At 43.4% G+C, this 23477-nt stretch overlaps 1 protein-coding gene across 2 annotated transcripts in view; it reads left to right on the plus strand.

Annotated features, from left to right (window-relative positions):
- Positions 1-23477, plus strand: part of LOC137284627 (speract receptor-like) — a 147131-nt gene that overhangs the window by 60054 nt on the left and 63600 nt on the right. For both annotated transcript variants that reach the window (XM_067816518.1, XM_067816519.1), the window contains exon 2: positions 16471-16653. In XM_067816518.1, the coding sequence (XP_067672619.1) occupies positions 16471-16653 (183 nt within the window). The remainder of the gene's footprint in view (positions 1-16470; positions 16654-23477) is intronic.

The following is a 23477-nucleotide window of genomic DNA, read 5'->3' on the forward strand; positions in this document are numbered from 1 at the left end:
ACCGACAGCCAGTAAGTTGTCATCGATTCTCCCCCAAGGCCGTGAGGTCGGGGGAGAAATCTATACTATTAGCCACGACTAAATTGGTGCCCCTTTATCCTACTTAGAAATGTACACGAGAATAATCGTGTAACTATCATCCCTCTCACAATTTGATTGAGTGTTAGGAGAACTGTTATTTTCTCCTCACAAACTAGTAGTGTATTTTCATTGAGCGGATTTATCGGGTTTAGAGGGCGATCTTCCTGTATGATATTACGTTCATCCTTGAACCCGAGTTGCCGGTGTGGGGATGGAGCAATTTCTCAGTTGAAAGTAAAAAGTGTTATTATGTAATTTATCACATTCAACTCACACCCTTGGGACAAGGTGCTGGACTGTGGTCTTACACGGAGGGGGAGCGAGTATTGATTGAATAAAGAATAGTATATAGGACGCTTTACGTGTTGAAGCCACCTGCTACAGTGGCATAAATACTGTGATTATAACGTCCATCTCTCTCCACCGCGCCACTTTAACGGTAGGTCGCTTCCCCCAATCCATCTACTGATTTGTAGTGTTTTCAATCATGTACTGGTATCTGTCTGTATATTTTTGTCATCTAACACGATACATGGAATAAGTATGTTATATCAAGTACCGGTGTATGCACAAATCTATAACATGCCACGTAAAATAGGAGTGATAGGACACGAACTGCTTTATCATACATCTGCACATTATGCAATGGTGTATTGTATACGTATCTTACCTCACACATAAATGTCCCTGGCTGAACGCTCTTTTATTCTTTTCAGTGTCTCCCATGTACAAGCGAGGTGCATTTCACGTACACCGCGCTGCCAATAACATTTCATTCGGTGCTTCGTGGTAGTTACGTTTTTATCTCGAATAACATTAAATGACACATGATACACGGAAATTACCGATGTTTTCCGAAGGGAAATCGATTGAAGGGAGATAATCTCCTGTGTCGTCCGCAAAATCTATCGATGGTTACGAAAACATTTGACTCTCTTTCCAATAAATTAATTTCGAAAAACTGTTCAGATGTAGTGCGTGAGTGTTAAGAAGGGGAATTACATCGCGTCGACTTTACTAGACCTACGGGAAAAAGCAGCAAGATGCAAGATTCGAATCTTGTACACTGTTCTACAGCTTGGTAAACAAGGTATCACCATTCCCAAGCTAACACTGCCTCAGCTGGGAAGCACTAAACTATTCCCTAAACCCAGTGAATGACAGAGCAGAGGCTAGTTGGTGTACCTGTTGCTCTACGGCATTACATCACCGACCTACCCAGACGTACAGCTGTATATCACCGACCTACCCAGACGTACAGCTGTATACCACCGCCTTACCCAGACGTACAGCTGTATATCACCGCCTTACCCAGACGTACAGCTGTATATCACTGCCTTACCCAGACGTACAGCTGTATATCACCGCCTTACCCAGACGTACAGCTGTATATCACCGCCTTACCCAGACGTACAGCTGTATATCACCGACCTACTCAGACGTACAGCTGTATATCACTGCCTTACCCAGACCTACAGCTGTATATCACCGACTTACCCAGACGTACAGCTGTATATCACCGCCTTACCCAGACGTACAGCTGTACATCACCGACCTACTCAGACCTACAGCTGTATATCACTGCCTTACCCAGACCTACAGCTGTATATCACCGACTTACCCAGACGTACAGCTGTATATCACCGCCTTACCCAGACGTACAGCTGTACATCACCGACCCACTCAGACCTACAGCTGTATATCACTGCCTTACCCAGACCTACAGCTGTATATCACCGCCTTACCCAGACGTACAGCTGTATATCACTGCCTTACCCAGACGTACAGCTGTATATCACCGACCTACCCAGACGTACAGCTGTATATCACCACCTTACCCAGACGTACAGCTGTATATCACCGCCTTAACCAGACGTACAGCTGTATATCACTGCCTTACCCAGACGTACAGCTGTATATCACTGCCTTACCCAGACGTACAGCTGTATATCACTGCCTTACCCAGACCTACAGCTGTATATATTACCGCCTTACCCAGACGTACAGCTGTATATCACTGCCTTACCCAGACCTACAGCTGTATATCACCGACCTACCCAGACGTACGGCTGTATATCACTGCCTTACCCAGACGTACAGCTGTATATCACCGACCTACCCAGACGTACAGCTGTATATCACCGCCTTACCCAGACCTACAACTGTATATCACCGACCTACCCAGACGTACAGCTGTATATCACTGCCTTACCCAGACGTACAGCTGTATATCACCGACCTACCCAGACGTACAGCTGTATATCACCGCCTTACCCAGACGTACAGCTGTAGATCACCGACCTACCCAGACGTACAGCTGTATATCACCGACCTACCCAGACGTACAGCTGTAGATCACCGCCTTACCCAGACGTACAGCTGTATATCACTGCCTTACCCAGACGTACAGCTGTATATCACCGACCTACCCAGACGTACAGCTGTACATCACCGACCTACCCAGACGTACAGCTGTATATCACCGCCTTACCCAGACGTACAGCTGTATATCACTGCCTTACCCAGACGTACAGCTGTATATCACCGACCTACCCAGACGTACAGCTGTACATCACCGACCTACCCAGACGTACAGCTGTATATCACCGACCTACCCAGACGTACAGCTGTATATCACCGCCTTACCCAGACCTACAACTGTATATCACCGCCTTACCCAGACGTACAGCTGTATATCACTGCCTTACCCAGACCTACAGCTGTATATCACCGACCTACCCAGACGTACAGCTGTATATCACCGCCTTACCCAGACGTACAGCTGTAGATCACCGACCTACCCAGACGTACAGCTGTATATCACTGCCTTACCCAGACGTACAGCTGTATATCACCGACCTACCCAGACGTACAGCTGTAGATCACCGCCTTACCCAGACGTACAGCTGTATATCACTGCCTTACCCAGACGTACAGCTGTATATCACCGACCTACCCAGACGTACAGCTGTACATCACCGACCTACCCAGACGTACAGCTGTATATCACCGCCTTACCCAGACGTACAGCTGTATATCACTGCCTTACCCAGACGTACAGCTGTATATCACCGACCTACCCAGACGTACAGCTGTACATCACCGACCTACCCAGACGTACAGCTGTATATCACCGACCTACCCAGACGTACAGCTGTAGATCACCGCCTTACCCGGACCTTCAACTGTACATCACCGACTTAACCAGACCTACAGCTGTACATCACCGCCTTAATCAGACCTACAGCTGTAGATCACCGCCTTACCCAGACCTACAGCTGTATATCACAGCTTTACCCAGACCTACAGCTGTACATCACCGACCTACGCAGACCTACAGCTGTACATCACCGCCTTACCCACGTACAGCTGTAGATCACTGCCTTACCCAGACCTACAGATGTACATCACCGCCTTAACCAGACCTACAGCTGTACATCACCGCCTTAACCAGACCTACAGCTGTACATCACTGCCCTACCCAGACATTCAAATGTACATCACCGCCCTACCCAGACCTGTAGTTTTACGTCACTGCCCTATGGCCTTCAGCTGCAAGATGTTAACGAATGTAACTGAAGGCCACTTTCCACAATATTTCCAGGTGAATGTAAGATTGTCACACGTCAACCCTGGTAGGCTTGGAACACAGACTTGACGGGAGGAGGTGCTTGTATACACCATATAGCTGCCTCTGCAGTAATGTTGACCCGAGGATGCAAGTGACCATCATCAAGCAGCATTAATGTCTCGCCAGGGATATTCCAACAAGGATACATGTATGTTAGTACCGGTCACATGGTACAAGTATGGTAATGGGGAGGGAGTCACGGACCTCTGTTATCTGTCTCAGTCACACTTTTCAGTTCTGTACCAACATGGGGAGGGCCGGGCGGTACGTGGAACAGTCTGTCCCACTGGTAATTACACAAAGCCTTCTCTCATCGGGAAGGATGTCAATGGTCGTCCTCAGGAATATTTTCACATTGCTGATAACGATGTAATTAACGCGGTCGTTCACAGGCTAGCGACTGTCGGAATAAAATACTTGTTCTCTATAACTAATTATTACCCGTGAAGGTTCCGTTTCAATTTACTGCTTCGGATAAATGGCACATTTTCACGATTGCCTGTACAGGACATATAAAGAATTCCTCAAATCGCGTACACAGTGCAAGGTTTTAGTTTCTTATATTCCAAGAGACCCGACATTCGTGATGTAATGCGTGTTTCTTTTTCAGCTGAGCATAAATCTATCGTTACCGGCCATATCAGAAATGATTTAATTTAATTTTTACCATTCACTGAATATGTTTCTAAAGACTAGGTAATACCTTAAATTCAGCAGTAGATGAGTGTGCGTTATATGTGTTGTCTACCTGAACTCGTAGTTCAGTTTATATAAATGACAACACTAGGACACAGTGGACACTCAAAATCCCATCCGTATCTCCCAATGAACAATAGCCTACGTCTCACAGACCACAATGCTTATCTCCACACAATGCTTATCTCCCCGTGAACAGCATGTCCCACAGAACACAATGTTTATCTCCACACAATGCTTATCTCCCAATGAAACAGCACGTCCCACAGAACACAATGCTTATCTCCCAATGAAACAGCACGTCCCACAGAACACAATGCTTATCTCCTCGTGAAACAGCACGTCCCACAGGACACGGCATTCAGTACGTGTTACTTGTCTCCCGTTGATGAGCAGAAGGTGGAGTTGGCCTTCAGGATCCTTACTTGTCTCCCAATGAGGAACAGATGTGTGATTTCGTCAGGTGAATACACAGTGTGTGTCCATATTATCACTTTGCCCGTCTGCATGATCTGGCATTGGGGTGATCTTGTGATTACACCTGCGTTATCTCACTGCACCAAATGACTACATTGTGTCAATGCATTTTGTAGCTTGTGTAGTTAAGGCAGTGTGGTGGACTCCGCCAGTCTGCCTGAGTTGATAATTTTGCTGTACTGAGATATATCTGCATGACCCGCACTGCATTCCCCTGGTGGGACAAGTGTACATGTGAAGGACCACACGTCGTGTACTATAAGGAACTACCCCGACAAGAACTGACAGAAAAAGAAAATTGTAGGGAGAGTGAAAAAAGAGTTTCATCGACAGCATTAAGTTGAAAAATCTTAGGTTTTTTTCTATGTGAGTGAATACAGGAAAAAAACAAACTGGTATAAATTATATATTTGACGTCTGTTTATTGTGATCGATTTCTCGCGGAGCCCTGTGTCCCTGGTGTACAAAGATGGCCATCTTGATCCGTGTGGGAAGCCTTCTAGGAGACGTACACAAAGAAAATCCAACTCAGTGATAGAGGCAACGTGTTGAGATGTGCAACGATGTGGTTTAATTCAGCTAAACAATAGCTTCTGGTTTCATGAACGTAACGCAGGTCAGTTGCCAAGTGAATATACCTTTTGGGGTTCTCGCGTCTGTTTTGTAATTCCTTCTGAGTGAATGGAGGGTGTATTCTTCAGGGATCCATCGCCTCATGACTGCTGACTGGTCCCAGTATATTATTGATACAATACGGACCTTATACGCCGAACGGCATAAAACTATAGCCACACATAATTAGAGAAGGCCGCGTGAACACCCCTACTTTGGTAAAGTGAAAGCCTTCCCGCACCTCTTGGTGGTGTGCTTGAACATAACTCCAAGCTTCTGCAGCTACTCGCTTACTCAATCTCAGGACACCATGCCGTCACTTGATATATTGATTAAGCGTGTATCAGACAAGTTTACAAAGTTAATGAAATGTAATATGAAATAGTATTTCGCCATCTAAATGACGAGCGGGTGATTTGAGAGATCCCAGCGGGTCCTACCTTCTGACTGAACTAGCCATATCATATCTACTTTTGCCAATCTTGGATCGTCAGTTATATATGAAAGTAGCATAGAAAATAAAAGTTTTTAGAACAGGAAATAGCTGCCATTACTGCTACTGAAGTAGACCGTGTTGTCGTACCTGCTGCTGGCGGGACTAAGGGACGCTGTCATTACAGCTGGTTACAACGCTGTTCTATATTCAGTGCTTCTTCAAGGGAATCATGTCCAAATTGCCCGCTCGGACCATCCGGAGGCCAATAAACAGAACATTGTCTGGAGGCTGACTTACGTCCGTCAGTTTCATTGGCTGGTGTCTTACAATAAAACACGGCAAGCTTTGCCACATGGACTGAACGTGGCGGAGGGCTAGCGGTAAAAGCGCTCGCTCGTCACGCCGAAGGCCTGGTTTCGAGTTCCCTGGTTTCCCTACGGTGGTAGAAATAGCGGGGTGTAAACACTACATTCGCAGTCCTGCCTGGAACTCAGGAACACAACGCGACCTACACCTATTGATATATACCTGTGAGATATCACTGAGTGTTGAGATGACATATACCTGTTGATGTAAGATATCCTGAGTGTTGAGATGACATATACCTGTTGATGTAATATATCACTGAGTGTTGAGATGACATATACCTGTTGATGTAAGATATCCTGAGTGTTGAGATGACATATACCTGTTGATGTAAGATATCCTGAGTGTTGAGATGACATATACCTGTTGATGTAAGATATCCTGAGTGTTGAGATGACATATACCTGTTGATGTAAGATATCACTGAGTGTTGAGATGACATATACCTGTTGATGTAAGATATCCTGAGTGTTGAGATGACATATACCTGTTGATGTAAGATATCACTGAGTGTTGAGATGACATATACCTGTTGATGTAAGATATCACTGAGTGTTGAGATGACATATACCTGTTGATGTAAGATATCACTGAGTGTTGAGATGACATATACCTGTTGATGTAAGATATCACTGAGTGTTGAGATGACATATACCTGTTGATGTAAGATATCCTGAGTGTTGAGATGACACATACCTGTTGATGTAAGATATCACTGAGTGTTGAGATGACATATACCTGTTGATGTAAGATATCACTGAGTGTTGAGATGACATATACCTGTTGATGTAAGATATCACTGAGTGTTGAGATGACATATACCTGTTGATGTAAGATATCACTGAGTGTTGAGATGACATATACCTGTTGATGTAAGATATCTTGAGTGTTGAGATGACATATACCTGTTGATGTAAGATATCACTGAGTGTTGAGATGACATATACCTGTTGATGTAAGATATCACTGAGTGTTGAGATGACATATACCTGTTGATGTAAGATATCCTGAGTGTTGAGATGACACATACCTGTTGATGTAAGATATCACTGAGTGTTGAGATGACACATACCTGTTGATGTAAGATATCCTGAGTGTTGAGATGACACATACCTGTTGATGTAAGATATCACTGAGTGTCGAGATGACCTGTTGATGTTACTGTTGATGTACCCCTCAAAACGTGTTCACTACCAAGCTTAGACCAGATGTAAAGTTGAGATGAGGTATCCTTGATGTATTGACGTGTCTACTCATATATGCGTCCACTACGAAGCCGAGACTAAATATAAATGGGGTATCCTTGATGTGGAGACTAAATATAAATTTGAGATGGGGTATCCTTGATGTGGAGACTAAATATATATTTGAGATGGGGTATCCTTGATGTGGAGACTAAACATAAATTTGAGATGGGGTATCTTTGATGTGGAGACTAAACATAAATTTGAGATGGGGTATCCTTGATGTGGAGACTAAATATATATTTGAGATGGGGTATCCTTGATGTGGAGACTAAATATATATTTGAGATGGGGTATCCTTGATGTGGAGACTAAATATATATTTGAGATGGGGTATCCTTGATGTGGAGACTGTCAAGATCACAGATGATTTCGTTTATATAATTAGTTTATGGTACTGTAAATAGATGTAGTATGGTATTGTTAGAGTGTGTTATATATTGTTGGGAGTTGTTGTTAGATTATGTTCGGTAATACTATGGGAACAGGGTTATGTTCAGGGAAGCGTGACCAGGTATGGCCAGAGAGCTGGGGTGTTAATTTGTAAACAATAGAGAGGTGTTGAGTAGCTTGGGTATGGGAGGTCAATATAAATAGTGAGGAAGGGTAGTAATCTGCACAGTCAGCCAGAATCACCACTGTGTTCACTTGTATGGGTTCAACTTTTGTATGGGATTGCATCTCACGCTGGCTGGCGTAAGTTTTTATTATCATTATTACTTTTGTATTTATTGATTGAGTAGATGTAGCAAGAAATTGTTTTACTGATGTAGTATTTCTAGATATATGTGCATATTGTAACACTATATAGCCACAAAGCCATTCAAAATTTGAATGTTATCGTTCCACAAAAACTGTTCCACTTTCAAATATGTAAATCGGAGTAAAGTACATGCATAAAGTATAAGACATTGACACATGTCTTACTGAGTAACTGTAGTTACTTATATTGTATTGTAGTGTCCCGGAACTGGCCGGTTATCCTTAAAGTAAGGAGAGGGGTATTATCTCCGCCTGTAAGGAGACAGACAAGAGTCTTCCCTGTTGTACAAGGAGCATGTATCTCCTAGTAATGTGAGATGTGGATGGCACAGCCATCAACCATTACACAGGCCCCTTAAACTCCGTGAGGGAAACCATCGCCTGGGTGTGAGGGATACCACACAAATACCATGACGTCACCAAGTGGAACCACAGTGCACTGACATTCTGATTACATTGTAAAGAGAAAGTGTTCTCTCTGAGTGGCTAATTCCTTTATTGTTATTTAGTTCAATTGTTTAGTTTCTGATTGGGATTATATGTAATCATTATCTATATTAGTGAGGGTATTAGGATTTTAGTGTAGTTAGTAGTAGTAGTAGTAGTATTAGAACTTTAGCAATATAAGTGGTAGACAGAACTGTATATGTAGCTAGGTTAGGTAATTAGATTAGTTAGTTGTATTTGCACCTGTAGAATTAGTTTAGTATAGGTATTGGGGTTACTTATATCTTAAGGGGAGGAATAAAGTTTTGCAAAACAAACTATTCTTCTGTTGTGGTTACTTTGGTATGTGACATTTTGGTGGCAGCGGTGGGATAATTAGATTATTTGTCACTATCAAAGGGAACCCTAGTTGTGTTCTGTAGCGCATTTGATGTAGCGTTGTTGATTGTATATCGCTGCAGAATCTTTGTGTCCATAAAGAAGGGTTAGAACATACGGCACCACTTCTGCGTCCTTGAATGTATGATTTGGAATTCAAGGGTGGAGGGTGTATTGTGGTTATTGGTCAGTTAAGGCCATTGGTTCGTCGTGAACATTTTGAACATTGGGATATATGGGAAATCACCTCCGGTTTTATTCTTGGTAGGATCCCTATTTATTCCAGACAGTTTGACTTTTTGTGTACCCTGCTTTGCCCTCATACAGACAATTATGGACATTGACAAACTTATCAAACTGGGTCAGAGTTTAGGGTATGAGAAAGATGATTTGAGAGTGTTTGTGAAAGAGCAAATGGAGTTGGAGAATGAGAAAGAAAAGGACAGGCTCGAACGGGAGGAAAGAGCTAGGGAGCGGGAGATTAAAAAGTTAGAACTGGAGGAAAGAAAGGAGAAAGAAAGGTTAGAATGGGAACGAGAGAGAGAACGATTAGAATTGGAGAAAGAAAAGTGTAAAATACAGTCAAATGAAAGAATAGAACTAGCCAAGTTAGAAAAGAGTGCGGCAGGAAATCAAGAAGGGCAGGTAGGAGAGAATAGATCGGCAGCCATTCCCAAGATGCCTAAAATGCCTCCATTTGACGACCACAATGACAATATTGATGCATATCTGCAAAGGTTTGAACGTGTAGCTACAGCGCAAGGCTGGGACCCGTCCCATTGGGCAGCTTACCTGTGTACTCTGCTGAAAGGTAAGGCTTTAGAAGTATACTCCCGGTTAAATGCCTTTGAGGCTGAAAATTACAATGCAGTTAAAACTGCATTACTTAAACGCTATGAAATGACTGAGGATGGATTCCATCAGAAATTTAGGACTGCTAAAACTGAAACAGGTGAGATTTTCACACAATTTGTAGTTAGAATTGAGAACTATTTCAACAGATGGATTGAACTAAGTGGTACACAAAAGACGTTCGAAGGTGTGAGAGATTTGCTGCTGCGTGAACAGATTTTGAATGTGACTGGAAGGGATCTGGGTATATTCTTGAGAGAGAGAAAGCCAAAAGACGCGATGGAAATGGCTAGACTAGCAGAGCAATTTATAGAAGCTAGAGGTACGAGTCATGGAAGATACAATAGACCAGTTATTCCAGGTCAAACTGACAAGCAGGTTTCCAAAGGGAAAATAGTCGAGGGTAGCGCATCAGGTAAACATGGTACTTGTTCCAAACAATTTGTTCCTATTAAGGAAAGGACATGTTACAACTGCAATCAAACTGGGCATTTGGCAGCACAGTGCAAGAAACCCAAGTTTAAAGTGGCAAGTATCCAGGTGAGTGAAGACAACACAAACATGTCTCTAATACATCCAGATAACACAAAAGTAGAGCCCTGCATACATGAAGTTCTAGATGGTGATGCAGCAACTTCAGAGGAGGTTACTAAAGCAGATGTAGCCTCAGGGAGTGTGCTTACCAAAGATCACCGCATGCCATTTTATCAGGGAAAGGTAAACGACACTCCAGTAGATGTGCTTAGAGACACGGGATGTAACGGTGTAATAGTGAGGAGGTCAATGGTAAAAGATGCATGTTTGACTTCAGAAACACAATCTTGTAAATTAGCAGATAGCAGGATCTTGACACTTCCGGTAGCATGGATTACTGTAAATACGCCCTTTTACACGGGTATGGTGAGAGCAGCATGTATGGACACACCAATCTGTGACTTAATATTAGGCAATATTCCCGGAGTTAGAGAGCCAGGAGATCCAGACTTGATGTGGGATAAGCAGGACATTAAAACAGTAGGTGCTGTAGAGACAAGGAGCCAGAGAAGAGTACGCCAAGTAGGCATGGAACCCTTGAAGACATTGGAACCTGTTGGGTTGAGACTGAGTCGAGGTGAGTTCGTATCCCTACAACATCAGGATTCAAGTCTGAACAAAATAAGAAAATTAGTGGAAGAAGGTAAGATTAGGGAGACCCGACATAGTACTTCCTCTTACTTTGTGGAGAATGATATGCTGTATAGGAAGCATACTTCCAATAAAATGGACAATGGTAAACAAGTTGTACAGGCAGTAGTACCGGTTGGATTGCGCACACAGGTAATGAAGGTATGTCATGAAGCACTGATGGGTGGACATCTTGGAATCAAGAAGACTCTAGATAGGGTAATCTCACAGTTTTATTGGCCAGGAGTAATTGGTGATGTCAGAAGACATGTTCAGTCTTGTGATATTTGTCAACGTACCATGCCGAAGGGAAAGGTAAGGAAAATACCACTGGGACAAATGCCATTAATTGAAGTGCCATTTGAGAGGGTAGCTGTTGATTTGATTGGTCCATTGTATCCTGTCACAGACAAGGGTAATAGGTATATACTGACGGTGGTTGATTATGCAACACGATACCCAGAAGCAGTAGCTTTACCCAGAGTAGAGACGGAATATGTTGCCGAAGCTCTGTTCGAGATATTCAGTAGGGTTGGTATCCCCAAGGAGATATTAACAGACATGGGAGCCCAGTTCACGTCAGGCGTGATGAAGGAGGTAAGTAGACTATTGTCCATACATCAGCTTACTACTTCCCCTTATCATCCAATGTGCAATGGCCTAGTGGAGAAGTTCAATGGAACCTTGAAGACGATGCTGAAACGGATGTGTGCAGAACGACCAAATGACTGGGACAGGTATGTACCTGCTTTGTTATTTGCTTACCGAGAGGTACCTCAAGAGAGTTTGGGTTTTGCCCCATTTGAACTCTTATATGGACGCACTGTGAGAGGACCAGTACAGATTCTGAGGGAAATCTGGACAAGAGATATACCAAATCCAGAGGTAAGAACCACATATGAGTATGTGCTAGATCTTCAAAACCGTCTTGAGGAGACTATTCACGTAGCACAGCAAGAACTTCAAAAGAAAGCATGTAAATACAAAAAGTTCTTTGATGTGAAGTCCAAGCCAAGAAAAATGAAGGTTGGTGATAAAGTATTAATTCTGTTGCCCACTGATTCAAACAAACTGTTGCTGCAGTGGAAAGGGCCATATGAAATACTGGATACCTTTGGCATTGGCAATTACAGAATACAGGTTGGTAACAAGATTAAAACCTATCATGCCAATCTACTGAAAAGGTACATTGAGAGAGAGGAGGTCAAGGACACAGCTGTATGTGACGTCAGCATAGCTCAACTTGTGCATGTCAGTGCTGGTCTGGTGGATGTCAAGGCTGAAGAGGTGAGTATGTTAGACATAGCTTCACCTTCTTTAGTTTCTAAGGAAACGTATCAGGATGTAGACATTTCTGAAGATTTGACAGAGGAGCAACAAAATGATGTGAAGGAGCTCATAAGTGAATTCAAAGATGTACTGAGTGATTTACCAGGGAAGGTAGATTGTATGGAATATAAGATCAAGCTGACATGTAATGAGCCTATACGATCCAAGCCCTATCCACTTCCTCATCATATGAGAGATGTTGTAGCTAAGGAGATACAGCTAATGTTAGACATGGGGGTGATAGAACCTTCTCAGTCACCATATGCATCCCCCATTGTACTTGTGAAGAAGCCTGACTCGACTTACAGATTTTGTACCGATTTTCGCAAACTGAATCAGGTGACCGTATTTGATGCCGAACCAATTCCATTAGCTGATTCCATCTTTGCACGGTTACGGAACTGTAAATATCTTACCAAAATTGATGTAAGCAAAGCATATTGGCAGATTCCAATGGAAGAGAGTAGCAAAGAACTGACAGCATTTATAACTCCTGATGGATTATACCAATGGAAGGTGATGCCATTTGGAGTAGTTAATGCACCTGCAGTATTTTCCCGACTGATGAGACAAGTATTGCACAACATACCAAATACAGACAACTTCATAGACGACATCATAGAAGGAACTGAGAACTGGTCACACCACATGGTAAGTCTGAGAGCAATATTTACGAAGTTAAGACAATTCCATCTTACAGCTCGACCTTCAAAGGTAAAAGTGGGATATAAACATCTGGACTTTTTAGGGCACAAGGTGGGTAGTGGTCTAATTCGACCAGAAGGTAAGAATGTAGAAAAGATCCTAAATGTGGAGCGACCTCAAACCAAGAAACAAGTGAGAGCGTTGTTGGGACTGACCGGGTACTACCGGAAATTTATCCCAAACTATGCAGCCATAGCAGTTCCGCTAACTGATCTCACAAAGAAAGGAAAGCCAAACAAGGTAATATGGACAGAAAGCCAGGAATTAGCTTTCACTACGTTAAGAACCCATATGTCAAGTTTTCCTATCTTGAAACTACCCGACTTGAAGAAACCATTCTTGGTAAGAACAGACGCTTCTGACGTTGGAATCGGAGCTGTACTGCTACAAGAACAGGAAGGTGAGCGATTTCCAATATTGTTTGTGAGTCGGAAGTTAGTAGATCGTGAGAGAGCGTATTCTACAATAGAAAAAGAGTGTTTGGCTATTGTGTGGGCAATACAGAAGTTAGAAAGATATCTGTATGGGAGAGAATTTATTTTGGAGACTGACCATCAGCCCTTAATATGGATGACCAAGGCAAAAATGACCAATGGACGAGTGATGAGGTGGGCCCTGACTTTGCAACCCTACAGATTTCTAATTCGTGCAATCAAAGGAAGTGAGAATGTTGGGGCTGATTTCTTGAGCCGGTGTTCACCCTAGTCATACTATGTGTATGGCAGTGTGTAAATAATGTACTCTCTGCATATCCAGATTATTTGTCAGCAGTTATTTCTTATGTATTACTGTGCTATTGTACATTTAGACAATTGTGTTTTATGATATTTATGCATTAAAACAAACTTAAATGTGATCTTGAGTGTAATATATAATTGTACTTGTGTACAATTACTTGAAGAGGGGAGTGATGTCAAGATCACAGATGATTTCGTTTATATAATTAGTTTATGGTACTGTAAATAGATGTAGTATGGTATTGTTAGAGTGTGTTATATATTGTTGGGAGTTGTTGTTAGATTATGTTCGGTAATACTATGGGAACAGGGTTATGTTCAGGGAAGCGTGACCAGGTATGGCCAGAGAGCTGGGGTGTTAATTTGTAAACAATAGAGAGGTGTTGAGTAGCTTGGGTATGGGAGGTCAATATAAATAGTGAGGAAGGGTAGTAATCTGCACAGTCAGCCAGAATCACCACTGTGTTCACTTGTATGGGTTCAACTTTTGTATGGGATTGCATCTCACGCTGGCTGGCGTAAGTTTTTATTATCATTATTACTTTTGTATTTATTGATTGAGTAGATGTAGCAAGAAATTGTTTTACTGATGTAGTATTTCTAGATATATGTGCATATTGTAACACTATATAGCCACAAAGCCATTCAAAATTTGAATGTTATCGTTCCACAAAAACTGTTCCACTTTCAAATATGTAAATCGGAGTAAAGTACATGCATAAAGTATAAGACATTGACACATGTCTTACTGAGTAACTGTAGTTACTTATATTGTATTGTAGTGTCCCGGAACTGGCCGGTTATCCTTAAAGTAAGGAGAGGGGTATTATCTCCGCCTGTAAGGAGACAGACAAGAGTCTTCCCTGTTGTACAAGGAGCATGTATCTCCTAGTAATGTGAGATGTGGATGGCACAGCCATCAACCATTACACAGGCCCCTTAAACTCCGTGAGGGAAACCATCGCCTGGGTGTGAGGGATACCACACAAATACCATGACGTCACCAAGTGGAACCACAGTGCACTGACATTCTGATTACATTGTAAAGAGAAAGTGTTCTCTCTGAGTGGCTAATTCCTTTATTGTTATTTAGTTCAATTGTTTAGTTTCTGATTGGGATTATATGTAATCATTATCTATATTAGTGAGGGTATTAGGATTTTAGTGTAGTTAGTAGTAGTAGTAGTATTATTAGAACTTTAGCAATATAAGTGGTAGACAGAACTGTATATGTAGCTAGGTTAGGTAATTAGATTAGTTAGTTGTATTTGCACCTGTAGAATTAGTTTAGTATAGGTATTGGGGTTACTTATATCTTAAGGGGAGGAATAAAGTTTTGCAAAACAAACTATTCTTCTGTTGTGGTTACTTTGGTATGTGACAGAGACTAAATATATATTTGAGATGTGGTATCCTTGATGTGGAGACTAAATATATATTTGAGATGTGGTATCTTTGATGTGGAGACTAAATATATATTTGAGATGTGGTATCCTTGATGTAATGATGATTCCACTAACATGTACTAGTATACGAGGGGATATCAAAAAACAGTGAGTCTAACTATCTTTTCGATGTCCAATGCTCGTAAACTTTCCATTGATTGTGAAGGGATCTTCAGCACAGCCTCATCCAGCATTTCTCATATGTGGGTAATGTGCACGGTTCGCGAGATATGAGTCATCACAACATATTGAGGTATAATATTTCTAAATAATTTCAGAAAATGAAAACTATATGTCATTTGGTACCTCTTGGATAATGGAATGTCCTCAAATAGTATCATCTAATATATGTCCAGAATAAAACTGAATGTATTCCCGTCATAATTACCAGCCAAAGATTTGGATTGCTTACACTAGATTTAGACAGGGTCTGTTTTAAGGACACCTCCACTTTGATCTTTCACAAACATTGTGTCCAGATAATCAAGCTGGCACTGTTTACAGTATATTGGGAGCTGACACTTGTGTGGCTATTCAGTATTTAGCTTAAACCCTTGGCATCATGTAGAAATAGTGAAAACATTAGAATCAGTTATGTCCTTATGATGAAGTCATCTGGAAGTGGGTAGGTAGTGTCTCCAAAACAAACGCCTTCAGTAAACACGAAGGGGGTGGTGGTGTGGAAAGGAGGAGTCACTTTGGCAAGCGATTGTACTTTCAAATTGCTTTTTTATGCACTTCTACCTACCTCAAACACACCAAATCTTCCTTGCATTATTCTCTCGAATGTATTCACTTCCAAACTGAGACCAGAAGTTGAGATGAGGTATGATGCGTCTACTAATATGTGTCCACTACCATATTGAGACCTGAAAAGAAAGTGAAAATGGGTATCCTTGATGTACCTTGCTGTGTCTACTAACATGTATGTCCACTACTAAGCTGAGGCCAGATATATAACTGAGATGTATCAACGAACATACGTGTCAGTGTCACTGCACTACTCCCCACCCTAAACACACAAACATTCATGTGTGTTTCATTGCTCAAACTGGTCTTGTAATTTCCTTTCGCCATGTTCTCACCTCAGCTGTTTGCTCTGTTCCAGTACTGTGCGCAGACAGAGGTGAGCAACAAGCTGGAGTACCCAACCTTTGCCAGGACCAAGCCTACAGATTCCCAGATTTCCAAGAGTCTTGTGTCTATCCTGAAGCTATTCAACTGGAACAAAGTGACCTTTCTCCACAGTAATAGGACGTCCTACGTCGATACGGCGGATACCATATGCAAGGTAGCAGTTCATGGTGAACATACTTCGAGTAGTACATTCAGTATGCACCAACATGGGATCGACAACAACTGGAGCGGATGGTCGATGTAGAGCAATTTGATGGTGTGGAGCGGATGAAGAATAGATGGATGGTGTTGATGGGATTGGTCCAGTGGAGTGGATGTGAAGTGAATGGTGGTGAGAGGCGTATGTACAGAGGATGGGTTGTGCTGAATTGACGGTAGGTGTGGTGTGGATGAGTGGTGTGGAGTGGATTGGTTGGGTGGTGCTGAATGTGCAACTGATTGGTGGTGTGAAGCGGATGGGTGGCCTCAAAGTGGATGGATAGGAGTGTTGAAGGGAATGGATAGGTGGTGATGAATGTGCAAATGATTGGTGGTATGGAGCGGATGGATGGTGTCAAAATGAAGGGTGATGTGGAATGGATGAATGGATGGTGCTGAGTGGAGATGATTGATGGGTTATGTTCAGTGGAGAGGATGAATGGGTGGTGTTGAGTGGAGACGATGGATGGGTGGTGTTGAGTGGAGACGATGGATGGGTGATGTTGAGTTGAGAGAATAGATGGGTGATGTTAAGTGGAGAGGATGGAGGGCCGGTGTTGAGTGGATGGGTTCTGCGGAGAGGACAGATGGTGGCGTTGAGTGGGACGGATGGTTGTGTAGAGTAGATGGATGGTTGGTGTTGATTGGAGTAGATGATAATGCTTGTTATGAGTGTAGAAGAGTCAGGGTAAAAGAGTATCTGTTCAGCAAAATCAAAGACATCATCTTTTGGGAAATTATCAATATATATCAAATAATGTCCCGTTTTGGTTTCCTGTTAATGCGCCCAAGAAAGAGTGGTTCTGTTGGCAGAATGTGGGTTTAGAGATAGGGCTGCGAGATCCTATGTCTGTTTGCCGTGCGCGGGCCTCCAGATCGTGTCTTAACATAGCTGTGATGAAGCGACACTATTAGGCCTAATGCGAAAGGTTCATGTTTGGACGGCAAAAACAACAGATACCTTGGTATAGAAATAATTTGATTTAGTCACTGGGGGCCCATCTCGCTCATACTTGACTAACAGTCACTCATACCGTTCTCCACGGTAAATGACACTGTAATTGTCCATTAGAGCAAGATATTGTTGGAAGTGTGTTGTATCGACGTCTAACCTCTTTGTCACGACGAAGGAAGTCGCAGCAGAAGGCGTTCTGCCCAGAAGCAGCCCCCACCCACCCGGGATAATGGCGTTAGTGATATATAGAGAGAGAAAGAATGAGAGGGAGGGGTAATAACGCGGCCCCTTATACCATTCGTTAAGGCTATTGGCGTATAACGTGGCGGAGTGTGATCCACGAACCTCTGCATGTTAACGAGCTGCATCTGGCGCTATTACAGACACATTATCGACACTGGCAGTTGGGGAATAATCTATTTCTGATTATAAATTCCGTATTATTCAGTTTAGGTGACGGAGACAACTATTTTTTGTGATAGGATATTAATGTTGTTTCGCTCCTCTGTTCTGACATGGGGAAATATTTCGCAGCGCAAACTCCGCATCCCGTCGTTATACAGAGCTGTAGTGCTGGTGTAGTCACGTGACAGTCCTCACGCAATACAAGGCACACAAAGACTTACTTTTCCTTGTGAAATACGATTGAGGACATTAATTTACAAGCACATTACATGACATGGTATTGTTCAGTCTCTGTAGGGTCTCACGGAGCGCAAACAGCTCACGTCCCCATTACAAATCCATCTTCATACATGTGAGGGACAGATAGACACAGAACAACCTCCAGCGTAATAACTATACATCTCGGGTAATACCTGTACATTTCGGGTAATAACTGTATATCTCGCGTAATACCTGTACATTTCGGATAATAACTGTATATCACGCGTAATACCTGTACATTTCGGGTAATAACTGTATATCTCGCGTAATACCTGTACATTTCGGGTAATAACTATACATCTCGGGTAATACCTGTACATCTCGGGTAATAACTGTATATCCCGCGTAATACCTGTACATTTCGGGTAATAACTGTATATCTCGCGTAATACCTGTACATTTCGGGTAATAACTGTATATCCCGCGTAATACCTGTACATTTCGGGTAATAACTGTATATCTCGCGTAATACCTGTACATTTCGGGTAATAACTATACATCTCGGGTAATACCTGCACATCTCGGGTAATAGCTGTATATCCCGCGTAATACCTGTACATTTCGGGTAATAACTGTATATCTCGCGTAATACCTGTACATTTCGGGTAATAACTGTATATCTCGCGTAATACCTGTACATTTCGGGTAATAACTATACATCTCGGGTAATACCTGTACATTTCGGGTAATAACTGTATATCCCGCGTAATACCTGTACATTTCGGGTAATAACTGTATATCTCGCGTGATAACCGTACATCTCGAGTAATAGCTGTACATCTCGCGTAATAACTGAACGTCTCGCGTAATAGCTGTACATCTCGGGTAATAGCTGTACATCTCGCGTAATAACTGTACATTTCGGGTAATAACTGTATATCTCGGGTATTAGCTGTATATCGGGTAATAACTGTACATCTCGGATAATAACTGTACATTTCAAATAGTAACTGTACGTCTCGCGTGTCGGTCTCGTGCAATAGCTGTATGACCTGCCAGGTAATCACCTGCCATGTCAATGTTAAAGTGCCTGGTCACTGGAGGCATCTGACCTCTCAGACCGCCAGTCACCTGCCCCTGATCCTCCGACCCCGCGACGTAGCATTAACCAATACCTTGGTTAAAAAAAACAGTGCATAGTTGTCTGTTGAGGCTAGAGAAATGCTAAATTATTCAATACATGTTGCAATTCATTGTCATATCGATTAAATTCCAAACTTGCGGCAGTAATTTATGATCATGTGAGAGACGGTAGTCTGATACCCTCACCGAGACCAGTAAGTCCGTGTTACAGTATAGGAGGTACGGCAGTTGTAGCGTTACAATCGATTGCTGAAACGGGGCCCGGGGGTAAATCGTGGATATAGACTGGATGAGAAGGAAAGGGGGTAGGGATAGGGGGTGAATGGAGAGTGGAGACGGTACTTCAGGTGTGGTACCCAGAGTTTGGGTTGCGAAGATAAAAATAAGGCAACTAGGCACTGAAGAAAGTTGTCTTGGTCCACAGTGTGTCCGTGTTCCACGTCCCCCCGACCGATCACACACAATAATATAAGCGCCATTATCAGTGTCTCGTAGTAATGACCGGTACTTTCGACCCCACGTACTGGCCGTACACGGTATAATCACAGGGCACTCTCGCGATCATTAACTCTCGTGTCTTAATTACAAGTGTTGTCTTCATTATAAACTATAACAAACATCTCAGTGACCTAACTCGCGCGGCAGTATAGTAGTACAGTTAGCTGTTTACCTGCCTGTCATAAACTGGCTCCCCCTATCTAGTAGACAGTCATCTACTGGCTCCCCCTATCTAGTAGGGAGTCATCTACTGGCTCCCCTGTCTAGAAGGTAGTCATCTACTGGGTCTCCCTATCTAGTAGGCAGTCATCTACTGGCTCCGCCTATCTAGTAGACAGTCATCTACTGGCTCCCCCCGTCTTGTAAGCAGTCATCTACTGGCTCCCCCTGTCTAGTAGACAGTCATCTACTGGCTCCCCCTGTCGTGTAAGCAGTCATCTACTGGCTCCCCCTATCTAGTAGGCAGTCATCTACTGGCTCCCCCTATCTAGTAGGCAGTCATCTACTGGCTCCCCCTATCTAGTAGGCAGTCAACTACTGCCCCCCCCCCTGTCTAGTAGACAGTCATCTACTGCTTCCCGCTGTCGTGTAAGTAATAATCTACTGGCTCCCCCTATCTAGTAGACAGTCATCTACTGGCTCCCCCTATCTAGTAGGCAGTCATCTACTGGTCCCCCCGTCTTGTAAGCAGTCATCTACTGGCTACCCCTATCTAGTAGGCAGTCATCCACTTGCTCCCCCTATCTAGTAGACAGTCATCTACTGGTTCCCCCTGTCTAGTAGACAGTCATCTACTGGCTCCCCCTATCATGTAAGCAATAATCTACTGGTTCTCCCGGTCTAGGAAGCATTCATCTACTGACTCCCCTATCTAGTAGGCAGTCATCTACTGGGTCCCCCTATCTAGTAGGCATTCATCTACTGGGTCCCCCAATCTAGTATTCAGTCATCCACTTGCTCCCCCTATCTAGTAGACAGTCATCTACTGGCTCCCCCTATCTAGTAGGCAGTCATCTACTGGCTCCCCCTGTCTAGTAGACAGTCATCTACTGCCTCCCCCTGTCGTGGAAGTAATAATCTACTGGCTCCCCCTGTCGTGGAAGTAATAATCTACTGGTTCCCCCGGTCTAGTAAGCATTCATCTACTGGCTCCCTTATCTAGTAGGCAGTCATCTACTGGTTCCCCCTGTCTAGTAGGCAGTCATCTACTGGTTCCCCCTGTGTAGTAGACAGTCATCTACTGGCTCCCCCTGTCTAGTAGACAGTCATCTACTGGCTCCCACCGTCTTGTAAGCAGTCATCTACTGGCTCCCCCAGTCGTGTAAGCAGTAATCTACTGGCTCCCCCTATCTAGTAGGCAGTCATCTACTGGCTCCCCCTGTCTAGTAGACAGTAATCTACTGGCTCCCCCTGTCGTGTAAGCAGTCATCTACTGGTTCCCCCTGTCTAGTAGGCAGTCATCTACTGGCTCCCCCTGTGTAGTAGACAGTCATCTACTGGCTCCCCCTGTCTAGTAGACAGTCATCTACTGGCTCCCCCTGTCGTGTAAGCAGTCATCTACTGGTTCCCCCTGTCTAGTAGGCAGTCATCTACTGGTTCCCCCTGTGTAGTAGACAGTCATCTACTGGCTCCCCCTGTCTAGTAGACAGTCATCTACTGGCTCCCACCGTCTTGTAAGCAGTCATCTACTGGCTCCCCCAGTCGTGTAAGCAGTAATCTACTGGTTCCCCCTATCTACTAGGCAGTCATCTACTGGCTCCCCCTATCTAGTAGGCAGTCAACTACTGCCCCCCCCCCCTGTCTAGTAGACAGTCATCTACTGCTTCCCGCTGTCGTGTAAGTAATAATCTACTGGCTCCCCCTATCTAGTAGACAGTCATCTACTGGCTCCCCCTATCTAGTAGGCAGTCATCTACTGGTCCCCCCGTCTTGTAAACAGTCATCTACTGGCTCCCCCCGTCGTGTAAGCAGTCATCTACTGGCTACCCCTATCTAGTAGGCAGTCATCCACTTGCTCCCCCTATCTAGTAGACAGTCATCTACTGGTTCCCCCTGTCTAGTAGACAGTCATCTACTGGCTCCCCCTATCATGTAAGCAATAATCTACTGGTTCTCCCGGTCTAGGAAGCATTCATCTACTGACTCCCCTATCTAGTAGGCAGTCATCTACTGGGTCCCCCTATCTAGTAGGCATTCATCTACTGGGTCCCCCAATCTAGTATTCAGTCATCCACTTGCTCCCCCTATCTAGTAGACAGTCATCTACTGGCTCCCCCTATCTAGTAGGCAGTCATCTACTGCCTCCCCCTGTCTAGTAGACAGTCATCTACTGGCTCCCCCTGTCGTGGAAGTAATAATCTACTGGTTCCCCCGGTCTAGTAAGCATTCATCTACTGGCTCCCTTATCTAGTAGGCAGTCATCTACTGTAGTTGCCCCTTCCAGTAGTTGCCCCTAGCGGTTACCTGTCCCTTTCAGCCAGCAGTTACCCCTTCCACTCAGTTATTAGCTACCACTCCCAGACATCTAGTGGTTACCCCTCCCTTTCATACGGGTGTTTCTTACCTTGTCCGACATCCTACTTTTGTCAAGGGTATTTGGACATCGCCCAAATCACCCAGTCGTTAATTACTAGTACATTTCATTATGGACTGCTGATTGACACCCTGGGGACTGACATTGTGCAAGTAGCGCCGCTCATTGAGATATAGCTAATACGAAACAGGAGTTCTCTTCGTGTTACTATACTGAATAAAGGCTGACAGATGCCAATTTTCTCCCTTTGCCTATCTGTATATCTGTGTAAATCTATCTGTGCGTCTCTCTATGCCTATGTCTCCCAATGTACATAAGTTGGTCTCTCTATGCCTATCTGTACGTCTCCCTACGTCTATCTGTATGTCTCCCAATGTATATATGTTTGTCTCTCTACACCTATCTGTATATCTCTCTTTGTCTATCGGTATGTATCTCTATGCCTATCTGTATGTCTCCCAATGTACTATCTGTATGTCTCCCAATGTACATATGTTTGTCTCTCTATACCTATCTGTACGTCTCCCTACGTCTATCTGTATGTCTCCCAATGTACATATGTTTGTCTCTCTACACCTATCTGTACGTCTCCCTATATCTATCTGTATGTCTCCCAATGTACATATGTTTGTCTCTCTGCACCTATCTGTACATCTCCCTATATCTATCTGTATGTCTCCCAATGTACATATGTTTGCCTCTCTGCACCTGTCTGTACGTCTCCCTATATCTATCTGTATGTCTCCCAATGTACATATGTTTGTCTCTCTGCACCTGTCTGTACGTCTCCCTATATCTATCTGTATGTCTCCCAATGTACATATGTTTGTCTCTCTGCACCTGTCTGTACATCTCCCTATATCTATCTGTATGTCTCCCAATGTACATATGTTTGCCTCTCTGCACCTGTCTGTACATCTCCCTATATCTATCTGTATGTCTCCCAATGTACATATGTTTGCCTCTCTACACCTGTCTGTACGTCTCCCTATATCTATCTGTATGTCTCCCAATGTACATATGTTTGTCTCTCGATGCCTATCAA

Source organism: Haliotis asinina, chromosome 5, assembly GCF_037392515.1.
Source record: "Haliotis asinina isolate JCU_RB_2024 chromosome 5, JCU_Hal_asi_v2, whole genome shotgun sequence".
Lineage (NCBI taxonomy): Eukaryota > Metazoa > Mollusca > Gastropoda > Lepetellida > Haliotidae > Haliotis > Haliotis asinina.